The sequence below is a fragment of the Apium graveolens genome, chromosome 9 (genome assembly GCF_009905375.1).
Source record: "Apium graveolens cultivar Ventura chromosome 9, ASM990537v1, whole genome shotgun sequence".
NCBI classification, from domain to species: domain Eukaryota; kingdom Viridiplantae; phylum Streptophyta; class Magnoliopsida; order Apiales; family Apiaceae; genus Apium; species Apium graveolens.
Genome location: NC_133655.1, coordinates 101,854,695 through 101,877,035, shown reverse-complemented (window position 1 = coordinate 101,877,035; position 22,341 = coordinate 101,854,695). Strand labels below are relative to the sequence as shown.

Genomic DNA, 22,341 nt, shown 5'->3' with positions numbered 1-22,341 from the left:
TTTTTATAAAGGGTAACTATAAGGGCAATTTAGACTTTTCAGGTTAAATAAAATGACTTACCATTTAAATTGAATAAAATGTCTCACTTATGTTGGGCTATTATATATATATATATATAATATAATATACATAATAATAGATAGATAATAGATTTGTTTTGTCGGCAACCGTAAACACAATAACTGATAAACATGGCACCATATTACATTGTAGAACAATATATGCATGCAATGCAATGGTAACGTAATTTTATTTATTTCCTAATTATTTTATTACACATATAAAATTTATATGGAGTACCGTATTATCCTAGGGGTAGGCTTGAAACCAAAGCGAGTACGCAGCTTTTAACGTACACGCGAGGGTACGAATAAATGTCCACATAGCTTAGCAAACCAAATAATTAAAGTTTAATCAAAGGTTCCTAATTCTATACTACTTTCATGGATGTTTTTGTCCTGTTTTCTCTTTTTTTATACTAAAAAATTATAATTTAATTAGCATTTCAACGCTTTTATAAATTTAAAACTTATCATATTGTTAATTAGAAAAATAAAACTATTTTAATTCGATCCAAAATCTTACATTTTTAAATTTAAGTTGTAAAATTACGATTTTACCACGGGGAGGGGGAGAGACGGAGAAGACGTGCGGAGAAGTTTCACAATTTCAATCTCTCTTTTTTACTCTCTCTCTCTCACACACATCTCTCTGACTCTCTCCCAAACTGTGTAATTACGTAATCATAGAGACATATTTCTCTCTCTCTCTCTCTCTCTCTTCATCATCATCCTCATCTCTCTACACTTATACCTATCATCCTTTTCCAATATATTTGTGTATATACAGAAACTAATTTAACATTTTATTCATCTTCTAAACCCTAACAAATTCATTTTATTTTCTTCATTAATCCTTTTCTATTTTTATCAAATTGTACAGAAAAAATCTACGAAATTCAATTCATCTTGTTCTGTTCTCGTGTATATATATATGAGTATATAAGATCGATCGTGATTGTATATATTTATAAAATTGTAGAAATTTCACTTGTTTTTGTGCTGTGAAAAAAGTAAATAGTTCCAAGAATAGAAACATGACGAAGGCGAATTGAGTCGGTGTGTATATAAAAATAGATATGATGCTAAGCAAAGTTGCGTGGTTGATTGGAACTTGAAGTGTGTATTATAAGAGACGCTGCTGAGGTGTTATGATCAGAACAAAGCTTGGTTTTGGAGATTTACACAGATTTTTCGTGTTTTCGAGTTTTCGAGATCTTGGGGATGAGGAATAATGATCAGAATCAGAGGGGAGGGAGGAATAACAGTGTGATTCATAACTCTTTTCGGACTTTCTCCACTTACTTTAAGGCGGTTTCTAATGGCGCTTCCACGGTGGTGAAGTCTGCTGCTTCCGTTGCTTCTTCTGCAATTGCGGACCGGGATAATGATACTACTAATGATCAGGTTGTGGGAATGGTTTCAAAGTTTCGTTGTTTGTATAGTTTATATGTACTTGTTTTGTTTGTAATATTTGTTCAATTTTATTTACGTATCATAAGTAAATTACTTGCTATTTAATTGATGTTTGTTGATTTGGTAGTTTCGGTTAGGAGTTTGTTGTCATTTTTATGTACTGTTCTGTGTGTACTTATGGTTTATTTCTAATTAGATCATCTCAAGTGAATTTGTTGCTATTTAGAGTAGAAGTTGTTAATTAGTAATAGTTTCATGTTTCGGTAGTTTCACTTGGGAGTTTGTTACTAGTTTATGTGAAGTTAATTATATAAAAAAAACCTAGTTTGAATTGCTTCTAGCCAGGGGCATGGCCAGATAAATAAGTTAACTGTACAAGATAAAATAAATGAGTTTACACGTAGAATTGATTTTTTTTAAAAAATTAGGAGCATACTGTGCAAAGTTAAATCTATTTGGGGTAAAAGTTCTAATTTTGCTCTGTAAAATTTGATCTATCCATATATAATTGCAAGTTTAGTGGGGGTCGTAACTTTATTGATTACAACTCTGTTTTGGGAAGATTAATCCACCTAAATTGACAACATAAATCATGTGTATAGGGAAATAACTTATGTAATATACATACTTGTTAACAATATATGTAGTTTTTATATTGTTGTTGTATTGTCCTAGAATTGTTATTTTACCAATGATATTTATGTTCATAAACTATACGTCATGTTTGTATGATTTCTTTGATTGGTTGATTCTTATTTGTCGGATTTGCAAGTTGGCTAGAAGTTTGTTTGTCATGATGTTTTAATTAAATCTATAAGCATGTGTGTGGATTTTGTACTACCTGGCTAATTAAGCAATCCGACAATATTTGGTTACGTAAGGTCATGTTTGCATATAGGTGAAGGTTCAGACTTTAGCTGTTACGGAAGACTAGGGATGTACTTTTTTGTTCCCACAAATATGGATTTTTTCGAATTACTTGTAATTGCGGCAGATGCCGTATATTGTTAAGTGTCCTTGGTAATAAGCCTAAGATCACATACGTCGGACTTGACGTTTCTAGCGCTTCCATTAAAACTTGGTTGCGGTGCATCAGCAGTTGCCTTTTATTGTCATGGACCTTCATATTACATTAATTTTATTTGGGCATGTGTATTTGTTGTGTCAATAGGTCAACTAAGAAAATAAAGCATTGCACTTTGGCATTAGGTGAAACATCTTTAAATTTTAGAAATTTTATTTTCGTTATTTTCATTTACACACTTCTTAACATGGTAAAAGAGACTTTTTCAGACTTTCAGTTGTTCACCGGCTGAAGCCTTTTCTAAAAACAAATTAGCCAATTACAGCTTCCTCAGTATCCTTTCAATTAGATGTTATGCAACTTGTAAGGAATTAGAAAATAAAACATAATTATTGTTGAGTCTTCTAATAGGTTTCATTTGTATGCAGTTTCCATTAACATGTTTTTGCCTTTAACCCTGATTCCTAACATTTGTTAATAATTCAATTAATCAGTAATTGTAGTGTTCAGATGAGTAGAAATCCTTAGCTTGACGTAGTTTGTGTTACAAGCCAGACCTGACAATTTTTGTTGGGGTGTAGAGTGCATTATATTTCTTGTAGCTTTCTGATGGAATCTTAAATCTGTTATTGCAACTTTATGTTTCGAAGCTTTTCAAAACGAGGCTTAAATATATAATCTTTAGCTTTTGCATTTTTATGTAACTATATTAGGCCTTTAATTGACAATGTCTCATTAATATTCGTTTTCTTCTTCAATAAAGATCAACTGGGCTGGTTTTGACAAATTAGAATTTAAAGGGAATGCTGCCCGGAGAGTTCTGTTGTTGGGGTATCGGTTTGGTTTCCAGGTTTGGGATGTTGAAGAAGCAAATAATGTGCGGGAACTGATTTCCAGATATGACGGTCCTGTGTCTTTCATGCAAATATTACCAAAACTGGAAGCATCAAAGCAGTTTGTTGACAAATTTGAAGACAGTCGACCATTGTTGGCATTGTGTGCAGATGGATCCTTTAGTGGAGGCATTCATGAAGGGGCAGCAGGTCCCTGTAATGGGAATATCCAGAACTGTTACGATCAATTCAGTGGTGGTTTTTTGCCCACTGTTGTTTGGTTCTACTCGTTGACTTCTCAGTCTTATGTCCAAATGCTGAAATTCAGATCGGTTGTATACTCCGTAAGGTGCAGTCCTCGGGTTGTCATAGTATTACAAGCAGCTCAGGTATGTATATATATGCATTAAGCTAAACTTGTAAACTAATGTTGATGGGACTAATTTTTTCTTTTTTTGCAGATACACTGTTTCGATGCTGCAACGTTAGAGAAGGAATACAATATTCTCACAAATCCTATAGCTACCAATGGTTTTATTAATGGTGCTATAGGCTTGGGACCTCTTGCAGTGGGTCCTAGGTGGATGGCTTATAGCGGACCTCCTGTAGCAATATCTAATTGTGGTCGTGTTGACCCACAGCACCTTACTCCTTCGGCAAGTTCCCCGAGTTCGTCTAGTGGGAGTTTGGTTGCACATTATGCTAAGGAATCAAGCAAGCAACTTGCTGCTGGAATTGTGACTCTCGGGGACAAGAGTTATAAGAAAATATCCAGATACTACTCTGAGCTTTTACCTGATAGCAACAGTGCACAGAAAACAGGGAATCCTGGGAGTAAACATTGGGGAACTGACAATGGTCATCTACCTGATGCAGAAAATATAGGAATGGTATGAAGTACTGTATATCTTTAGAGACTACAACTTGTATTAAGTATACCATATCAGTCCTTTATATTATATTGAGTTAGAGAGGAATCATTCTTTTTTAATTTTATGCTGGCAGGTTATCGTTCGAGATGTATTGAGTAAATCTGTTATCGCTCAGTTTAGAGCCCATAAAAGTCCAATTTCATTGTTAAGCTTTGATCCTAGTGGGACTCTTCTGGTGACGGCCTCAGTTCAGGGTCATAATATTAATGTCTATAAGATAACACCAGATCCTTCAGGAAGTTCATCTGGATGTGATTCTAGTGCAGCTTATGTACATCTTTACAGGTTACAACGTGGTCTTACTAACGCGGTAAAAACTTTTGACTAATTGATCCTTTGACTTTAAATTCTGAATTGAAAAATTGGCTGACATAATTTCTATTTAATATCTAGGTCATAGCAGACGTTAGTTTTAGTGATGATAGCAACTGGATTATGATAAGTTCATCAAGAGGAACTGGACACTTGTTTGCAATATCACCATCAGGGGGGAAAGTTAATTTTCCTTATTCTCATTCTTGTTTTACTACTAAAACAATTGGTGCTGGTGCTATGATGAAACCATCAGGTCGTGCTGGTGCAACTTCTAGTTTGCAGGTGCTCAATCAACAGAAGCTCTGTGATTATGGCCCTCCAGTTGCACTCTCGCCGGTTAGCAGGGTTAGGAGTAGCAATAACGGTTGGAGAAGTGCTGTAACTGGTGCTGCTGCGACCGCAACTGGTAGGATGGGTACCTTCTGTGGCATTATTACTTCAGTGTTTCATTACTGCAAAGAAAATGATCTTTCGATGGATAGCAGCCATTGGAAGCCAAAGTACGACCTCCTGGTTTTTTCTCCATCTGGGTGTGTGATACAATATGCTTTGCGAATGTCCTCTGGGCTTGTTGGTGTGGCAGGTGTTTCTGGAATAAGCACCACATATGATCAGACTAATGAGAGTGATCCTAGATTAATAGTTGAAGCAATCCAGAAGTGGAATATATGTCAGAAGCAGAATAGAAGGGAACGAGAGAATAATTCTGATATTTATGGAGAAAATGGGTGTTCAGACGGCAGTAAAATATATCCTGAAGAAATGAGCAAGGAAAAGGTTGTTCTTCCTGAAGTGAAGGACGCAAAAGTAAGAATCAGTTCCGAGGATAGATATCACATGTATATTTCTGAGGCTGAACTGCACATGCATCTACCTCAGGCTCCACTATGGGCTAGATCTGAGGTATTATATATCCCCTGTATGGAATTTTCTTTTTAGTGAAATATTATGAGCCTTGATGGTATTCTGAGTTACTTCTGTTATAATTTTTGGCTGCTTGGCAGATTTATTTTCAGACGATGATCAAAGATGATTCCGTTTTAGGCGAGGAAGACACTTTGGGAGGTGAAATTCAGATTGAAACGTTTCCGGCTCGCATGGTTGAAGCTAGGTTAAAAGATCTGGTTCCAGTTTTCGACTACCATAAAATGCCTCACTTTCAAATGGCAAGGTATGTGCTGCCATATTAATATTTTCAGTATGTTAGTCCGGTTCTAATTATGCGGGGAGGGGGGGTGCGTATTTTTATACGAAGGACTAGTGACAACTGGTTTCTCGAATTTGCTAGAGGGGAGGATGAATGTTTACATGAGATTGATGTTTCTTTTAGGCATAAACGATTCGTATCCCTAGATTGTTGGAAGATCTCTTTTTGAACTTTTAACTTTGAGGGTTTGTTCGATGATATAGTTATTTTTTTGTGCAGGGGTCCTTCAAACGATAATAATGGGCAACTATCTCATGAAAGCTCAGGATCTGCATATAGTGAGGATGACATTACTAAAAAAACCAGTAGCTCTCTTGATTCTACAGATGGTACTAGTGATGAACATCCAAATGGCACTGAGAATATTGTATCTGATGGTCTTTGGAGCGAGGGCTTTGTAAATAATAGGGCAAGTCCGAAGGTAAGTGCTCAGCTTGAGTTTGTAAATAATAGAGACAGCTCTGTGAAGAATAGGAAACAAAACTTTGTAGATAATCACATAGAAGACCAGAAAATGGGGAATCAGTTTGGTGATGAAGGTTATGAGTTTGAGGTAAGGTCTTGATCTTTGATGGTACTGTGTTTTACAATAGGCCTTCTTTTTTATTGTTCCTTAAAAATTTTAAATTTTCCATACAGGCATGGTAATTGCTGTTTGTTGTTCTGAGTACTACACTTATGTTGTATTTGGCAGGTGTGAAGTTGGTTTATTTTCACTGGAGCAGCATCAAAAGTGTTTAGGTTGTGGAGGGAACACGAAGAGGTTGAGGACTTGAGGGTTGTGGGTTTAACTTTGATACTTTGTTCTTTCTGGTTGTCTTTTGAAAATTATGTAATAAGAGCTCTGAACTTATGGCCAATAATCAGCTGTACTTGCTAAACCCTAATGTATTGCCTGTGATATGGTTTGCTGTCAACATGGTGTTACATTTAGGTTTAAGAGTTGGTATGTACTCTGAGAATGTGAACCTATTGCAGAATTTGGGCTTATTGCTGAAGATTAACTTACGGGACCTAAAATCGGCCACAGTATTACCCCTTGCTCCCGAGTTTTAAAAGGGAACGAAAGCAAGTGAAAGTTAAGTAAATTAGTTTCACTTCCCTTAAATAATCATGCTCCCGAGTTTTTAAAAGGAGTGAAAGCAAGTGTTTATGGATGTAAATTTAACAATCTTTCGCTCCAAAACTTTCACTCCAAAAATGGGATGAAAGTATTTTACCTTCTAAACACTTCCTTCCCATTAAAAAACTCGGGAGCAAGCACTTAGAGATCGCAAGATACTTGTTGCAGAGTTCGAACTTCTAAGAATTTAGAATTTGCCTTAGACTGTTGGGTGAATAACCCATTGAGTGATTAGAGCAACTTTAATAGCTTACTTATAAAAGATCCTTATCTAAAACTATATGCCTTAGACTGTTGGGTGAATAACTCATTGAGTGATTAGAGCAACTTTAACAGCTTACTTATAAAAGATCCTTATCTAAAACTATAAGAATTTGATCAAAATTGGAACTCCAACAGTATCCTAGCAGTTTCCTAAAAAGTTTATATCTTTTTTTGGTTCCTTAATAATAAAGGATGCTTAATTATTTTCTATCTTACTTTTATTAATTAAATATTCATTTACCTCCTTTTTTCACACTCCTTTTTCTTTATCTTCTTTAAAAAATATGAATAAAATTTGAATTTAATATAATAATAATAATAATAATAAACCAAAATGAGGATTTTTGTTGGAATTGGGCTACCTCATAATGTCCTAAAATAACTAGGATCCTATTAATTTATATTATTTTTAAGTAACAAACCAGGATTCTATTGCAGTTGCTTTTAGTCAATTAGTTGAAATTACATGTCATTATTTATTTAAATGAATAAAAATTTGACAGGATGCATGGTGGAATATATATATATATATGTGTATATATATATATATATATATATATGAATGTTTAAACATATTCTGCAAAGTAGAAGTATATTTTTGAGAAAAATGGCCAAGGTTTATTATTACTACAGTCTACATATCTGGGGTTAGGTTATTTTATGTTTTGTTAATTAATTACCCACGACACGCATATGTGAGGAATCGAATTTGTGCCCTAATTAATTATACACGTATCTTCAGGAGTCGAATTCGTGCCCTTTCTTTCCCAAAGGATATAAGAATTCAGTTACCCGGTCGGGTTGTTTTAGACCAAAACCGGTCGGGTTGTTTTAGACGAAAGCCGATAAAGATATTTGAAATAAGTTATTTCCTAAAATAAGTTATTTCCTACTTGTATATTAAAGGAATTTTCACAATCATATGTGCAACCTACTCTCTCGGGCCCCACTTCTATCATTGTCCTACTCCTTTTTCACATTGACCTTTTTCATTTTGGGCGATGTGAATAGACTAAATTTTATTTTGGTTTGAAAATAATAATTTCCATTTTTATTCCGCAATAAACTTGAGGAGTCGGTCATTCGTGGGGTTGTTTTAATTGTGGTGAAAAGTTTGAGGTGTAGGCAAAGCCAAGCAAGTATCAACCGCAATAAACAACGCCATCTCATCTACTTGAAATATAAACATTTTAACACCAAACTGAAATTCCCCTTCAAGTTATCAACATTCAAAAACAACATCCTGTTCTGTTTAGTCCTCAAGTCTTTTTCCTGTAACCTACCATCATCATTCATAGTAACTTATATACAAATATGTGTACATGCTCTTTTTAAGCTCTGTCATTACCTTCTCAAATACATGCAAACACACATGTAACCTAAAATGTAAGCAATACAAGTTAGGTAACTGATAACAACCTCGAACCGCAATACGATGTTCAACACCCCCCCCCCCCCTTCCTTCATTTAACACCTTCTTCTTTCCAAATACATTAATGTTGCTGCTTATACGCAGGAACCTAAACAAGTAAAAACTACAAACAAGTGTTCTGTTCTGTTCTGTTCTGTTCTTCAACATATACATAATTCGGCCTATCTGTATATTACGATTAAAAATGCAGCTTCATATATCTCCGAGTTTGAGGCATGTGACGGTGTTGCCAGGAAAAGGAGTGAGGGAATTTATTAAAGTGAAGGTTGGGTCAAGAAGGATTTCTTACCGCATGGTCTTTTATTCTCTTTTGTTCCTTACCTTTGTTCTTCGCTTCATCTTCGTCTTAACTGCAGTCAACACCATTGATGGCCAAACCAAATGCTCAACCCTTGGTAAGTTTTTGTGCACATTATGTGTGACCATCATGCATGCATAGCCATACATCAAACTATTTGCCTCTGTTTATTTTTATTTACTTCATTGTACCAGTAGTATTTCTGTTGTTCACCTTGCACAAAATTTGTCGTTAATCATAGAACAAGATGAGATAATTCGGATTAATTTAAAGATGACAAGTAGTTGAAAGGTAATTTTGGAGCAAAAGCTAATTAAGAAGATTAGTATTGTGAGCCTCGAGTCGTTGATTAACTAAAAATGGCATCACCATTTCTATTGATAAGCACGATCAATCATTACTACTGGTAGCAAGCTGTGTGAGAGAATATTAATGACCCAAGATTACCTACAACGGATCAGTTACTGCTTACTCTGTTGCTTAAGTTATCAGGTTCATCATCTATTTCCTTTTCAACGATAGGTTGCTTGGGTAAAAGATTAGGGCCAAGGATTTTGGGACAGAGGCTTGAATCCCAGGTAGTTTCACAGCCCCTATTTTAGTTTGATTGTCAGACTTAATTTTCATGTTTATGATATTATTACTGAGACCGCGTGGGGTGTTACCTCTCTTCATTTTTTTGCCTACGAAAGATTCCAGAAGTTATATATCAAGTTCTGGAAGAACCACCTAGCTCAAATGAAATTATTAGCGAAGTAGAGATACCACAGTCTTTAGAAGAGTTTATATCTGAACTAAAGAGAGAAGGTGTATCAGATGCAAAGACCTTTGCTGTCAAACTCAAAGCCATGGTAACATATAGTTATATGATGCTTCAGATTTTATTAGATATTTGCCTACTTAAATATGGTAAACTTTCTATTTTTGGCTGATGTTTTTTCAGGTTACGTTACTTGAAGAAAGAACAAGAAAAGCAAAAATCCAGGAATATTTGTATCGACATGTAGCATCGAGCAGCATACCTAAACAGCTCCACTGCCTTTCTTTAAGGCTAGCCAATGAACATGCTATGAATGCCAATGCACGCCTTCAGCTCCCCTCACCAGAACTTGTTCCTGCCTTGGTTGACAATTCATTCTTTCACTTTGTCCTTGCCTCAGATAACATCCTTGCAGCTTCTGTTGTGGCAAATTCACTTGTTCATAACTCATTGTACCCTGAAAAAGTTGTTCTTCATATCATTACAGATAGAAAAACTTACTCTCCGATGCAGGCATGGTTTTCGTTACACCCCTTGACACCAGCAATCATTGAGGTCAAGTGTTTACATCATTTTGATTGGCTGACAAAGGGAAAAGTTCCTGTGTTGGAAGCTATGGAGAAGGACCAGAGAGTGAGATCACAGTTTAGAGGAGGATCATCAGCCATTGTAGCAAACAACACTGAAAAGCCTCATGTTATTGCATCAAAATTACAAGCACTTAGTCCCAAGTACAATTCACTAATGAACCACATAAGAATATATCTTCCAGAGGTAAATCACATAATCTGTCAGAGATACAAAATTTTAACTCTTCTTGTGCTCATAATATCAATCATTTTCAATTTGGTGCAGTTATTTCCTAGTCTTAATAAAGTTGTATTCCTGGATGACGATATTGTGGTTCAAACCGATCTTTCTGCTCTATGGGACATTGACATGACTGGCAAAGTAAATGGTGCAGTAGAAACATGTAGGGGAGGAGACAAGTTTGTTATGTCGAAGCGACTAAACAGCTATTTGAATTTTTCTCATCCTCTGATATCACAAAATTTTAATCCCAATGAATGTGCATGGGCCTATGGGATGAACATCTTTGATCTAGAGGCTTGGAGGAAGACAGAGATAAGCAAAACATATGACTACTGGCTGAAACAAGTACCAACATCAGTCTCATTTATATTATATATATTGTACTCAACTGCATTATACAACTTTCTAAGATTTTCATGTAGAGCTACTAATATCGTTAATAATAATCCATTGCAGAACTTGAAATCGGACCTAAGTTTGTGGCAACTTGGAACGTTACCGCCAGGTTTAATAGCTTTCCATGGCCATGTAAAAATAATTGATCCCTTCTGGCACATGTTGGGACTTGGCTATCAAGAAAATACAAGCATTGCTGATGCTAAAAGTGCTGGTGTCATCCATTTTAATGGTCGTGCAAAACCATGGCTGGATATAGCATTCCCGGAACTTCAGAAACTTTGGACAAAGTATGTCAACCCATCTGATAAATTCATCAAAAATTGTCATATCAGGACATAATATAAATGATCTAGTAACAGCTACGCTGGATAGCTTAACGTACATGGACAGAAGAAAAAAAGAGAGTTCTTCAAGGGATCAAGGTTCACATGCTTCATGAAGACAGAGACAGCGCCAGGCATCAAATTTATTGGACTCTACTTGCGTAGAGTTGTTAAGAAAAAATTCTTCATTGTTCATTCATTATATTAAAAGTTCAAAAGAAATTCTCTAACCCCTTAAATAAAATTTGGTAACTTTGAATCTTGTTCTGCTTAAAAATATATATCAAGAACTTGAAAAGCATGAGAGAACAGTAAGAAACAAAATACAGAGAATCAAGTCAGCATTATAGTATTTAGGATAAAGATTAATAGTAAGTTCACTTGGAAGATATTTTATACCAGAGAATCAAGTGGAATTATATATAAAATTTATAAACAAAAGAGATAGTTGAGTTTCTGAATGAGAAAGAAGATCGTAGTAAAGTAAGCACTGAAGTACAGTCAGACTGCATAAAGTTCCGAGTCACTTACAATAATATTAATGGGAGAAGGTGGTGATCCCCTTGTACTTGTGTCTGGTCTTTGTACCTGCAGATTTTGATGCTGTTTGGTGCGTTGCTCTGCAGTGATGGTTCACAGAGGCGGGTGCTGGATTAGCGTGGTGCCTGTTCGGGTGCTGCTGACTGATTTATACTAAGTCCTGACTCTCAGTAGACAGATTCTAATATAGGTGATGTAAAGTCTATGTTAGGGAGGCACCTGCCTTCCTAACATGAGGTACAAAGACCACCTCGCTTCTTTTCATATGAGATGGAACCCTTGTGCGTGTGTGATCTTTGTACCTGCAGATTTTGCTTCTGGTGGGGCATCTTCCTTTTCGATTCGCGACTCTATGTGGTCAGTCTCTAGTATAGGTTATGTAAAACTATGTCAGGGAGGCTGGCACCTGATCTAATTGTCATAATAATTATAATAATAAAATTAAGTAAATGCTGGTTCCACTGCTTCTACGTTCCAACTATTAGGTACTTCTATTCAAATTATGAAAAATAAGTTGCCACTTCCATGGAAAGGTTGCAAAAAAACTTCTTGGACAAGTATTACAAGTATATATACAAGTGGAGTACAAAAAATTGCTCGGGATGGATGCATCTTTTCAATTATTAAATTGCAACAATGAATTATCAAATTTAAACCTGGAAACTCTGCTCCCACGGAAAATCAAGGAAACCACTATAGTACAATTATTCTATTATAAGAGAAAACAATTCAGAGACGCGAATTATTATAGGAAATCTTCAATTTAAATTTAACAACTTCACTACTCTAGTTTCAGTTATATGATCCACTTTAGCATATGAAATTTATTCAAAATATTCATAATTTTTCATTCCCGACAGCAGAGTCAGCTGTAAAAACCAGTTACAGTTGGATAAACTATCAATGTATTACCGTCAATAATAAAGACAAACTAGATCCAAACATGTTAAGCGCAGATGCTGACTCATGCGACTGGAGGACGAAGCACGTGATCCTGTGAGGTATCAACAGAGGCAGGTGGCATGAATTGCCACATGGCAACTCCTGGGTAACTAATTATAGGTACATATTTGTTGCCAGCAACTGGGGCTTGGGCAGCATATGGGACTTGAGAAAACGGAGCAGGGATAGCTGATGGGGAAGGAAAGAAGCTTGGTTGTGTATTCATAGTCTTTAACTGGTTCTCCAGCCTATCTTTCTCTACCTTCAGCCTCTGTTTTTCCTCCCGGAGCTCATTCTTCTCAATCTACGAAAGTAATGCTTATTATAAATTAGTAAAGTGTGCATTACGGTAAATTTGAGTACCTCCAAAAGTAATTGTAGTGAACACTATTCATCGGGATTTCCAAACAAAGGACATATATATATGTGTGTGTGTTTGACCACAGAGACCAATAAAGATAAAGGCAATAGACGTGCACCTTCAGCTCTTTGACCTTTTCTTGGAGATCTGTATTTGTGTCCTTCAAATTCTGGGATTCAGAGCGTAACTGAGTTACCATTCGAGTAGCATCAATTAGTATAGCTGCCTTGTCTGTCTTGACAGGCCTCCCAGGATCAAGGATCGCACCCAATTCCATGAACCTATATAACATACCAAACGTATTATGGTCAAGCTCAAGTGTAGATATGTTTATGGAGGAAAGGAAGATATACACACTTGTCATTGAGCTTATCCCGCCGCATCTTTTCCCTGCAAGCTTTGGTACTTGAGCCACTGCATGTTTCAGATCTTACCCTGTATTGTAAATGCCAATGCCAGTAGATGCATGAATGATCAGTTAAAAAAGGCTATCCCAACCAACCTTTGGCATAAAAATTTTACCATCTTTTGAAGATAAGTTGATATGTTGCATGATAAAAAATAGCCTTTTAAATCTCAATATAATATGTAGAAGCGGCAGAACCACGATTTAAGAATCCATGGCTAGAAACAATTATCAACAAATTTTAAAGGCTGGCCGAGGCTATAAAAGAACATTCTACTGCTTTCTAGAGATTTTCAGTGGTATAAAAAAATCCTATTGATTTCCTAAGTCCGGCTGGGGCGGGAGAGTGGATCAACCCCAGCCTGGTTCAGGAACTGTGTAGGTGGAATTCTATAGTCTATCTCTTAATTTACATATATTGAGGCATGTATGACAATATGTTATGACAATAATTTCACTTGAAGAGAGAAGAAGTGAAAGATATACCTCTTTTTGGAGCCAGCTTCTTTGATAACACCTAAGTCTGAATTTGAACCATCAACACTATAAAACCGATAAGATTAAAGTGAGAAAGTAAGAAACACAATAACAATATAATCATTTAACCAATCTAAATCGTATAAAAAAGGCCGAGTGATACAGCTATTAACAAATCTAATTGATATACATTTTCAGCCCATGTTAAAATTAGTATGCTAACATAATATCATAACTCTTTTAACCTAGTGGTCGTACATTCTCGAGTTACAAATCCTAAAGCCTCAACATCTCTTCAAACTATGTATACAAACAAAAACATTAAGTAGATCTCTAATGGATACTGATGCTGCTTCAGCATTACACTCTTGGAACACAAATAGTACCACAATTTTGAGTAAGGGGTATTTTTAAGCAAAACTAGCACATACTTGATATGCAATCATTGACCCTTCTGGCTTCTAACATCCCCCAACATTTTAGGATACCTTATAATGCCATTTTGTTTCTTACTGATGCCAATTCTATAATTATCATAGGTTGAGAAATCTAGAACAAAACTAATTCTAATTGAATCAAAGATTAAAATATATATATATATAATAAAAAATGAATATAAAAGCTAAACATTAAAATTCCGATAGAAACATAAAAAAAACAGAGCACAAATTATAAGTTTGGACTAATCTTAAATTACAATTACTAACTTAAGCATTGAAAAATGACAAGTAACAAAAAAACATAAAAATTTTAATATCATAATTAAAAAAAAGGGGGGGGGGGAACCTGAAATTAGATGAAGCATCGATATTAGGCCAATTGAAGGCAGAAGCTTCAACTGAAAAATTGGGATCGGGAACAGAGATTTCATCTAGCAGCCCGTAAAGCCAATTAGAGTTTTCCGGTGACGCCATCGTAATTAAGTGCCGGAAAGTTACCAATTTTCCGGCCGAGAGAGAGAGGAGTGTGTTACACTGAGGGGAGACGTGTTTCGCATAAACACGCGACAGCTGGGTTTTTAAAGCCACACTTTACTTTCCGCATTAGGAATCTCATTTTTTTAATTCGGATTTACTATACCAAATAAAACGATTTTATGATGAACACTGTGGTATAGTTTTGATTTGTTTGGATTTCCGGATTAACTCCATGAAATTATTATTTTTTCACGTTTTGAAATATCTTTTTTAATATTATTTTTTTAGATAATTTTGGAACTAGCGATATTCAAAATATCTGAAACGGCAAGATATACTTATTTATCGTTTGAATTGTTTCTGACTCCACCCAATTTGAACTTGAAGTATTAATTATTATAAAAAATAAATATTAGATGTTACGTTGACATATGATAAAAGTAGAATAACAATATTTGTTTTGGGGTGTCTTAAGCTTGACAAATTCCAAATGTTACCATCATTGGTTCAATTTCGCAAGTGTTATGTTTTTTTTACAGGAAATTGATTTTAAAATTTTAATTTTACGTGATTTTGATCCGATTTTTGAACATTATTTTCGTTTTAACTAGTTTGGAAGGAAATACCCTGGAAATAATTCTCAACAGGATTCACTTTTCGAAACGCTTTCCTTTGTTATTCTTCTTTAAAGTAATTGGTAGATTTTATTTTCTATTTTTTCGTAATTATAGTTGTGTCTAAAAGTATTAATATACTAATTAAATATTTAAAAAATGAATATTAAATATGCACCAGATGTGTACTCTTGTGGTTACAGTTTGGAATTATAATATTTCGGGGACTGATTTGACTAGTGATGTCAAACAAATTATATCGCATTTTTCGCAAGTAGGGAGCCAAGTAAAGTTAAAAATAATTTAATTAAAAAATAAATTAGATAGTGGAAGAAGGGGGAACAGGTTATTTCTGAATTGCACTAGGGATTAGCAGCATTAGTTAATTCTTTTATAAAATTAAAAAAAAAATGAGGATCGAAGTGTGGACGGCATCACCTCTTTTATATGTTTGATTGATGATGATTTAACGCAGTTCTAGCCGTGTTGGAAAACACGACTACTCCCTTTCTATATTTGTTGGAAACCATATTGCTATTTCATAATACTTTAATTTAACACGAAATATTCAATTTCCCAAACTTATAATAATGTTTTAAAGAATATCCATTCCAATTTCAATTTTTTTTTTGTTATTTTTTAAAATATCATGTACAAAGTTCAGAACAAACGCATACTTCTCAAACAAGAACCATTACAACAAAACTGATAATTGTGCTCAAATAGATGGACTTTTATCGCTATATTTTAATATAAAAAAAAAAATTAAATATAAAACTATGTCTCTAATGTAATATTTCAAATTTAACTAAATTCCCAGCACTTTACACCATTGAACACATAGGTAACTTAACTTCCAAATACCCACACTTTCAAGTACCTCATTGATCAAGTGAACTGCGGTGCAACTACAATTAAAGACCTCAGACTTTAAATACACGTGTAGTATGTTCAAGTATGGCCAAAGCCACTAGGTCTGCATCCTGGGAACACAGAGTACTTGACCATATTCACAACTCCCTACCAAACTGATGCAATCTGCAATATAAAAAGATATAGACATGACAAATCAAAGCTAAGAGAGAACTCCGTAACAGATTGAAAATTTAAAATCACACCAGGGCTAGTTCTCTTTGTTAAACTATTACCAACGATCTTTGTAATATCAATGCAATCTTAGCTAACAGGTAAAAACAAAAAGAAAAACTTTCAATTATGTCTCAACTCAATATCACATTGGAGAGAGAAATAGCTTCTAGTACAATAATAACGATGGGTAAAGAAAAATCCTATTGCTCATTTCTTCTTTCCACCCTTGGCAGCATCTCCTGCCTTGGTCTGCAACAAAAATAGGGTAATTAGAAGATACGAAGAAAATATGATGGGAAGGGGCGTAGGTGCCGGACGGTGACCTACCTTCTTCACACCACGGATTTTCTTTGCACGGTTCTTCCTCTCCTTGAGTTGTTTCCTTGACTTCTCAACCTTGGTATCAAGTCCATTCTGCCAACAAAAGCTCACATAAACTTTGTGCATTGCAGAAAATTTCATCAAGATGTTGATTTAGATGCTAAATATTATTTGGACAAGCAGCTTACAAAACAATTCTGGTTAGATAAAGAAAAACTTAGTACCTTCTGCTCAGACTAAAGTTAACAAGTTGGCAGCTCTATCAAGCAGCAGAAATCTATTGACTTAGCTTAATATAGTTGCCAAAAAACTAACATCACTACTTAGTAAATAGGTCAACAAATGCTTGTTATTCAATCAAAATTAATCAACACGAGTGATGAGTGTCATTCGAGTAGGAAACATGTACAAAGAAAAGATCATCTATACACTACAAAAAAAAGTTATCCAGACGGATAAAAACTGAGGCTACATACAATTTTTTATCAGTAACAAAGGAAAAAATGAGTTCAACTACCAACCTTCCTAGCTTCCATCTAATAGCAACCATTATGTGTTTAATATATTAGTTGCCTCATCTCAGCAAACATGAGGCCATTATATTACTGATATAATAACCTTCAAATCCCTAAACATGGCTAATAATGTAATAATCAGTTTATAAACCATCCCAAACTTCAGCAAGATAACTAAAAATCTTTTTAAAAAAAATTCACATCTGTTGACAAATTACCAAGCGATGTTGATTCAGGACATCCCATTAAGAAGCCCAAAGAAACTATTTGGGAACAATATTTTAGACTTTGGAAGCCCATTAATTAGAGTATTCTAGAATCACTTGATGATATTAGTCGTGTTTTATTAATTTAGGGAATAGCTATCTTTTAGGGTTTATTTAAATTAGGAATATTGTTTAGGATTCTAATAAATATTGATTGATTATTGTAATCAAGGGAGATTATTATTTTGTCATATTGAAAAGTTGTGTTTTATTCTCTTGCGTGAGAATTATTTACCCCAAAACCCTACTTTTAACCCTAGCCCCCATCAAAGTGGTATCAGAGCCTTTGTTCCCCACCCAAACACCATACTTCTGTCACCAGCAGCCTCTGGCAACCACCCATAGCCACCAGCAGCCTCCGGCAACCACCCGTAGCCACCAGCAGCCTCCGGCCAGCCTCCAACAGCCACCAAACAGCCTTATTCCTGACACTACACACTGCTGAATCAACCTACATCACCCATTAAATCTTTACCCGGTTATTTTCTCTCAGAACTTGCATCAAACACTTAGCACACATACAAATAGACTCCTTCTAGTTTCTGTCCCAGCCCACTTCATTACAAAACAAAAGCCGTGCCTGATTTTGACAGTCCAGAAAAAAAATGGTGAATGCTACAGAGGTTAATGCAATGCTTAAAGAGCATATTCAAGAACAAGAGGAGAAAAATGCAGAGTTTAAACTCTCAATCAATGAGTTAAAAGAGCAGATGACTACTATGATGCCGCCATACAAAATAGTATGAATCAATTACTTGGCCATGAACCAGAAAAAGAGTCACCTAAACAACAAAGAATTCCCGAAAACGGGCCTTTGGATCAAGTCCGAGGAGTAAAATTAGAGGTTCCTGAATTTAATGGAGATACTCGTGGAGATATTTTTATTGATTGGATACATAGTTTGGAAAGTTTCTTTCGATGGCACAAGCTGAATGATGCAAGAAAAACTTATTTTGCTGAAGCTAAGCTACGAGGTACAGCTCGCATGTGGTGGGATAAAGAAAAGGATAACAATCGTTGTGTTGGTAGAGAAGAAGTATTGTTGTGGGACAAGATGGAAGCTTTAATGCAATGTCATTTTCTGCCGGCTAACTACAAGCAACAAAATCATATCAAGTTCATCCAATTGAGGCAAGATAATCTTTCTATGGCTGATTATACGAGCAAGCTTTATCACTTTTTCACTAGTTCAGACTTCAATCTGGATGAAAGTAGCTTGGTTAGCATGTATAGAACTGGTTTGATACCTGCTATTGCTAAAAGAATGTCTGGCAATCTTTATTACTCTTTAACTGATATAATGCAAGCTGCCCAGCAAATTGAGGAAGAGTTTGGTAATTTTGGAGAAAATCTTGTCTGAAGTTACAAGTCACCTGGTTCAATGTCTAGTATTAATCAGGGACGAGTTTTGCCCCCGCAACAGAATTCGTACAACAAAATCAACAAAGTTCAGCCGCCTGATAAGGATCTTAAATGCTTTAACTGCAATGGGGCGGGTCATATATATTTTGAATGTCCTTTTCCAAAAACACCAAATTCTGGAAAAAGAGTAACAATTGTTGAAAAAGAAGAAGAATGTCCTCCAGATGGTTATAACGAGATGACTGACGAGGACCAAAGAGCGTGTGATGAGTTGAAAAACTGTATTGGAGCTTTGCGGTCATCACCCTTGGGCAACAACACTAAAGTTGTCCGAGCACATCATCGTCAACTGATATTTCAGACTAGAGCTACATGTTTTGGTAAAATCTGCTCTGTAATCATTGACACTGGTAGTTGTACAAATGTGATATCTAGTGATGCAGTTCAACGATTGGGTTTAAGGGTGGAACCTCATCCTGAGCCTTATGACATAGCATGGGTTGATAATAGGAAGTTGCGAGTTCGAGAACAGTGTTCGGTGACATTTTCAATTGGAAGGTTTTAAAGACAAAGTTATGTGTGATGTCTTGTCGGTCAAATTGTGCAACATTATTTTGGGACGTCCCTGGCTTTCCTACAATGATGTGCATCATGCTGCTCTTCCTAACACATATTCTGTTGTCAAAGGAGGCACCACGTATACTTTTACTTGTGCTCGTTCTCATGTGCCACTCATACGACAGTCTAATACTTTGTCGTGTTCCTTCTACTCTTATTAACTCGACGGAGTCGAGTTCTTTTCGGCGGAGGAGAATTGATGCAGGACATCCCATTAAGAAGCCCAAAGAAACTATTTGGGAACAATATTTAGGCTTTGGAAGCCCATTAATTAGAGTATTCTAGAATCACTTAATGATATTAGTAACGTTTTATTAATTTACGGAATAGCTATCTTTTAGGGTTTATTTAAATTAGGAATATTGTTTAGGATTTTTATAAATATTAATTGATTATTGTAATCAAGGGAGATTATTATTTTGTGATATTGAAAAGTTGTGTTTAATTCTCTTGCGTGAGAATTATTTACCCCAAAACCCTACTTTTAACCCTAGCCCCCATCAGATGTAGAACAACAAACCAAAATTTTAGATTAAACGAATTAAACGATAGAGTTAGGTAATTCAATCATGTAAAAATAGTACACCAAGAGATTTCTCAGGAGAAATACTATGGATCACAACCCTAGACACAAAAAAGGCTTAATGTGATAAACAATATCTCAATATGCAGTTTACATAACATTTGGAGGGTTACATGACTTAGATTGAGAAAATATAACATAATGGGCTAAGGCCCAGACAACTGGGCATAATTTTAGATATAAGCTACATATATAATAACTACTAGCCCACATAAATATAATATAAGTAAATACGCTAAGTTCTCAATACTAATTATAATCAAGCTGTTAACTAATGAGCCATTTTATCTTCATCCCCCGTCAACTAGAATAGAAAAAAAAACCTACATCACTCGAATTGTAATTAGCAATTGACCAGGCATTCAAGCAAGGATAGAACTTATTGTTGTTGCAGTTGCCACTAAGTGAACGATATGAATTTGTAGACTGAGGCCATATGCAAATATCTTTTTTATCAACAAAAGATGAATTTTATTACGAAGAAAAGGTTTAGGCTAGAGCTCACGAAAATTACAAAACACTTCTTTTAGGTAAAAAAAGGTCGACTAGGAAAACATAGAAACCCACTTTACATAAATAAATTCAACCAAAAAACGAATATCATAAGATGTGGTTACTAACTTACCCTGATGAGTCTGTACTTTGGTTCATATTTCTTAGCACTCTCAACCGAGTCGTAAATCAACCCAAACCCAGTTGACTTTCCACCACCAAAGTGGGTGCGGAATTTGAAAACAGATATTGCTTGTGTGTCCTTGACCGAATACAACTCAGCCAATTTCTGCTTCAACTCAGCCTTCAAATGCATAAATTAAATAAATTAGCAAAACTTCATTACAAAAACAAAATCCTCACACGATTTTATCAATCACAGTTATTCCAGTGAAATTACCTTCGAGACATTAGCTTTTCCGGGATGAAGAACATCGATGATCTGCACTAACAGACAATTCAAAAACCATTACAATTTACAAATAATCAGGTACCGTATCCCAAATCAAGGCTTTGCTAAATTTGATTGTTTTTCATATAGGAATTTGAGAATTATGTGTGTGTGTATGTGCATATCTCTACTAAATTACTAACGCATTTTTAATTGGAACATGAATAAACTAAAGCTTAACATAAAAGGTCACAATGTTTACAGTACACTATTTTATTTCAATCAGCCATTATAATTAATTGGACTAAAACAACAAAACAGAGGTTGTTCAGAAACAAATTTACAAACTAAATTACACAAATCATGGTTCGTAGAGAGAGATGGGGAAGGAGGGAGAGAGAGAGAGAGGGAGGGAGAGGGAGGGGGAGAAAGGGAGGGAGGGAGAGAGAGAGAGAGAGAGAGAGAGAGAGAGAGAGAGGGGGAGCGGGAGGGAGGGAGGGAGGGAGAGAGAGAGAGAGAGAGAGAGAGAGGGAGAGAGAGAGAGAGAGACGTACGAATTGCTTCCTAGAAAGAAGCCTGTTGGTCATGAACTTTCGGGTTCGGATTGTAACATTTTTGTCCGCCATGTATGTAAATATATTTTACGACTACAGCAGAGAGCAAGAGCAGCGGCAGCAGACAATGAAACGCAAATGTAGCGGTGGCGAGCTACTAAACCCTAAGTTTTTCATTTATTATTGTAGATGTATATCACAATGGGCTTCAATTGGGCTTATAATTTTTACAAGGCCCACATACCATATTTATCTTTTTATTCAAATTAATAAAGAGAAATCCTATAGTTGTATAACTTGTATTTATCAAAAAAAAATATCCTAAAGTTGTATCATATAAAATTAAAATTAAAAAGAATAAATTAAAAAGAAATTATTATATCATATATATAATTGGAGTAAAGGAGTTGTGGTGGTAAATTTTTTATATTTTGGTCGTAAGGGTAAATTGGTAATTTAATAATTATTAATATGAAATAGAAAAAAGACTTAATTGCAGGAATGTGAACTGAAATATAATTTTTTTGCACAAAAATAATTGACCTATAATAATAGGCGCCCGCATGACTTAAGTTTAGTTTTTCAAGGACTCGATTGCATTCTGTTAGTTGTATCAAACCGACGTTACTTTTGAAGGGGCAAAATTGGAATAAAGTTATTCTACCTTCTAATGTGATACAATCAGAGTTGTGTG

General features: G+C 35.2%; 4 protein-coding genes across 6 annotated transcripts; 2 read left to right on the top strand and 2 right to left on the bottom strand.

Moving 5' to 3' along the window:
* The first annotated feature begins 688 nt into the window (after nucleotides 1-688).
* LOC141682543 (autophagy-related protein 18f) lies at nucleotides 689-6,704 on the top strand. The gene is made up of 8 exons (XM_074487229.1): nucleotides 689-1,467; nucleotides 3,264-3,722; nucleotides 3,795-4,223; nucleotides 4,339-4,575; nucleotides 4,659-5,483; nucleotides 5,585-5,751; nucleotides 6,007-6,340; nucleotides 6,482-6,704. The coding sequence occupies exons 1-8, from the start codon at nucleotides 1,285-1,287 to the stop codon at nucleotides 6,485-6,487; spliced, it is 2,640 nt and encodes an 879-aa protein (XP_074343330.1). The 5' UTR covers nucleotides 689-1,284; the 3' UTR covers nucleotides 6,488-6,704.
* A 1,963-nt stretch (nucleotides 6,705-8,667) lies between these two features.
* Nucleotides 8,668-12,192, top strand: LOC141683307 (putative galacturonosyltransferase 12). 3 transcript variants are annotated; one of them, XM_074488003.1, is made up of 7 exons: nucleotides 8,668-9,001; nucleotides 9,427-9,482; nucleotides 9,597-9,755; nucleotides 9,848-10,438; nucleotides 10,520-10,822; nucleotides 10,934-11,163; nucleotides 11,826-12,192. In XM_074488003.1, exons 1-7 carry the CDS (start codon nucleotides 8,791-8,793, stop codon nucleotides 11,854-11,856), a joined length of 1,581 nt encoding a protein of 526 aa, XP_074344104.1. In that variant the 5' UTR covers nucleotides 8,668-8,790; the 3' UTR covers nucleotides 11,857-12,192. The 3 variants fall into 3 exon arrangements, with proteins under 3 accessions (XP_074344104.1, XP_074344105.1, XP_074344103.1); XM_074488004.1 differs by having other exon boundaries at nucleotides 11,794-12,192; XM_074488002.1 differs by lacking the exon at nucleotides 11,826-12,192 and having other exon boundaries at nucleotides 10,934-11,461.
* A 370-nt stretch (nucleotides 12,193-12,562) lies between these two features.
* On the bottom strand, nucleotides 12,563-14,973 carry LOC141683308 (transcription factor ILR3-like). The gene is made up of 5 exons (XM_074488005.1): nucleotides 14,712-14,973; nucleotides 13,935-13,991; nucleotides 13,400-13,477; nucleotides 13,161-13,323; nucleotides 12,563-12,985 (listed from the first exon to the last, which is right to left on the bottom strand). The coding sequence occupies exons 1-5, from the start codon at nucleotides 14,837-14,839 to the stop codon at nucleotides 12,704-12,706; spliced, it is 708 nt and encodes a 235-aa protein (XP_074344106.1). The 5' UTR covers nucleotides 14,840-14,973; the 3' UTR covers nucleotides 12,563-12,703.
* Nucleotides 14,974-16,532: 1,559 nt separating this feature from the next.
* On the bottom strand, nucleotides 16,533-21,809 carry LOC141686994 (small ribosomal subunit protein eS24z-like). The gene is made up of 5 exons (XM_074492123.1): nucleotides 21,648-21,809; nucleotides 21,103-21,144; nucleotides 20,836-21,006; nucleotides 16,873-16,959; nucleotides 16,533-16,794 (listed from the first exon to the last, which is right to left on the bottom strand). The coding sequence occupies exons 1-5, from the start codon at nucleotides 21,717-21,719 to the stop codon at nucleotides 16,753-16,755; spliced, it is 414 nt and encodes a 137-aa protein (XP_074348224.1). The 5' UTR covers nucleotides 21,720-21,809; the 3' UTR covers nucleotides 16,533-16,752.
* Between the last annotated feature and the right edge of the window lie 532 nt (nucleotides 21,810-22,341).

What these genes read in the sequence shown, in the direction of transcription:
- LOC141683308 (XM_074488005.1), bottom strand. Translation starts at nt 14,839, where the DNA reads ATGGCGTCACCGGAAAACTCTAATTGGCTTTACGGGCTGCTAGATGAA. An exon ending in GATGCTTCATCTAATTTCAG is followed by an intron (nt 13,992 to 14,711) that starts GTTCCCCCCCCC and finishes TCGGTTTTATAG; the next exon opens with TGTTGATGGTTCAAATTCAG. An exon ending in AAAAGGTCAAAGAGCTGAAG is followed by an intron (nt 12,986 to 13,160) that starts GTGCACGTCTAT and finishes TTACTTTCGTAG; the next exon opens with ATTGAGAAGAATGAGCTCCG.
- LOC141682543 (XM_074487229.1), top strand. Translation starts at nt 1,285, where the DNA reads ATGAGGAATAATGATCAGAATCAGAGGGGAGGGAGGAATAACAGTGTG. An exon ending in ATGATACTACTAATGATCAG is followed by an intron (nt 1,468 to 3,263) that starts GTTGTGGGAATG and finishes TCTTCAATAAAG; the next exon opens with ATCAACTGGGCTGGTTTTGA. An exon ending in AACGTGGTCTTACTAACGCG is followed by an intron (nt 4,576 to 4,658) that starts GTAAAAACTTTT and finishes TTTAATATCTAG; the next exon opens with GTCATAGCAGACGTTAGTTT.
- LOC141683307 (XM_074488002.1), top strand. Translation starts at nt 8,791, where the DNA reads ATGCAGCTTCATATATCTCCGAGTTTGAGGCATGTGACGGTGTTGCCA. An exon ending in CTGTCAAACTCAAAGCCATG is followed by an intron (nt 9,756 to 9,847) that starts GTAACATATAGT and finishes ATGTTTTTTCAG; the next exon opens with GTTACGTTACTTGAAGAAAG. An exon ending in TAAGAATATATCTTCCAGAG is followed by an intron (nt 10,439 to 10,519) that starts GTAAATCACATA and finishes AATTTGGTGCAG; the next exon opens with TTATTTCCTAGTCTTAATAA.
- LOC141686994 (XM_074492123.1), bottom strand. Translation starts at nt 21,719, where the DNA reads ATGGCGGACAAAAATGTTACAATCCGAACCCGAAAGTTCATGACCAAC. An exon ending in TTCTTTCTAGGAAGCAATTC is followed by an intron (nt 21,145 to 21,647) that starts GTACGTCTCTCT and finishes CTGTTAGTGCAG; the next exon opens with ATCATCGATGTTCTTCATCC. An exon ending in AAATCCGTGGTGTGAAGAAG is followed by an intron (nt 16,795 to 16,872) that starts GTAGGTCACCGT and finishes TTTTTGTTGCAG; the next exon opens with ACCAAGGCAGGAGATGCTGC.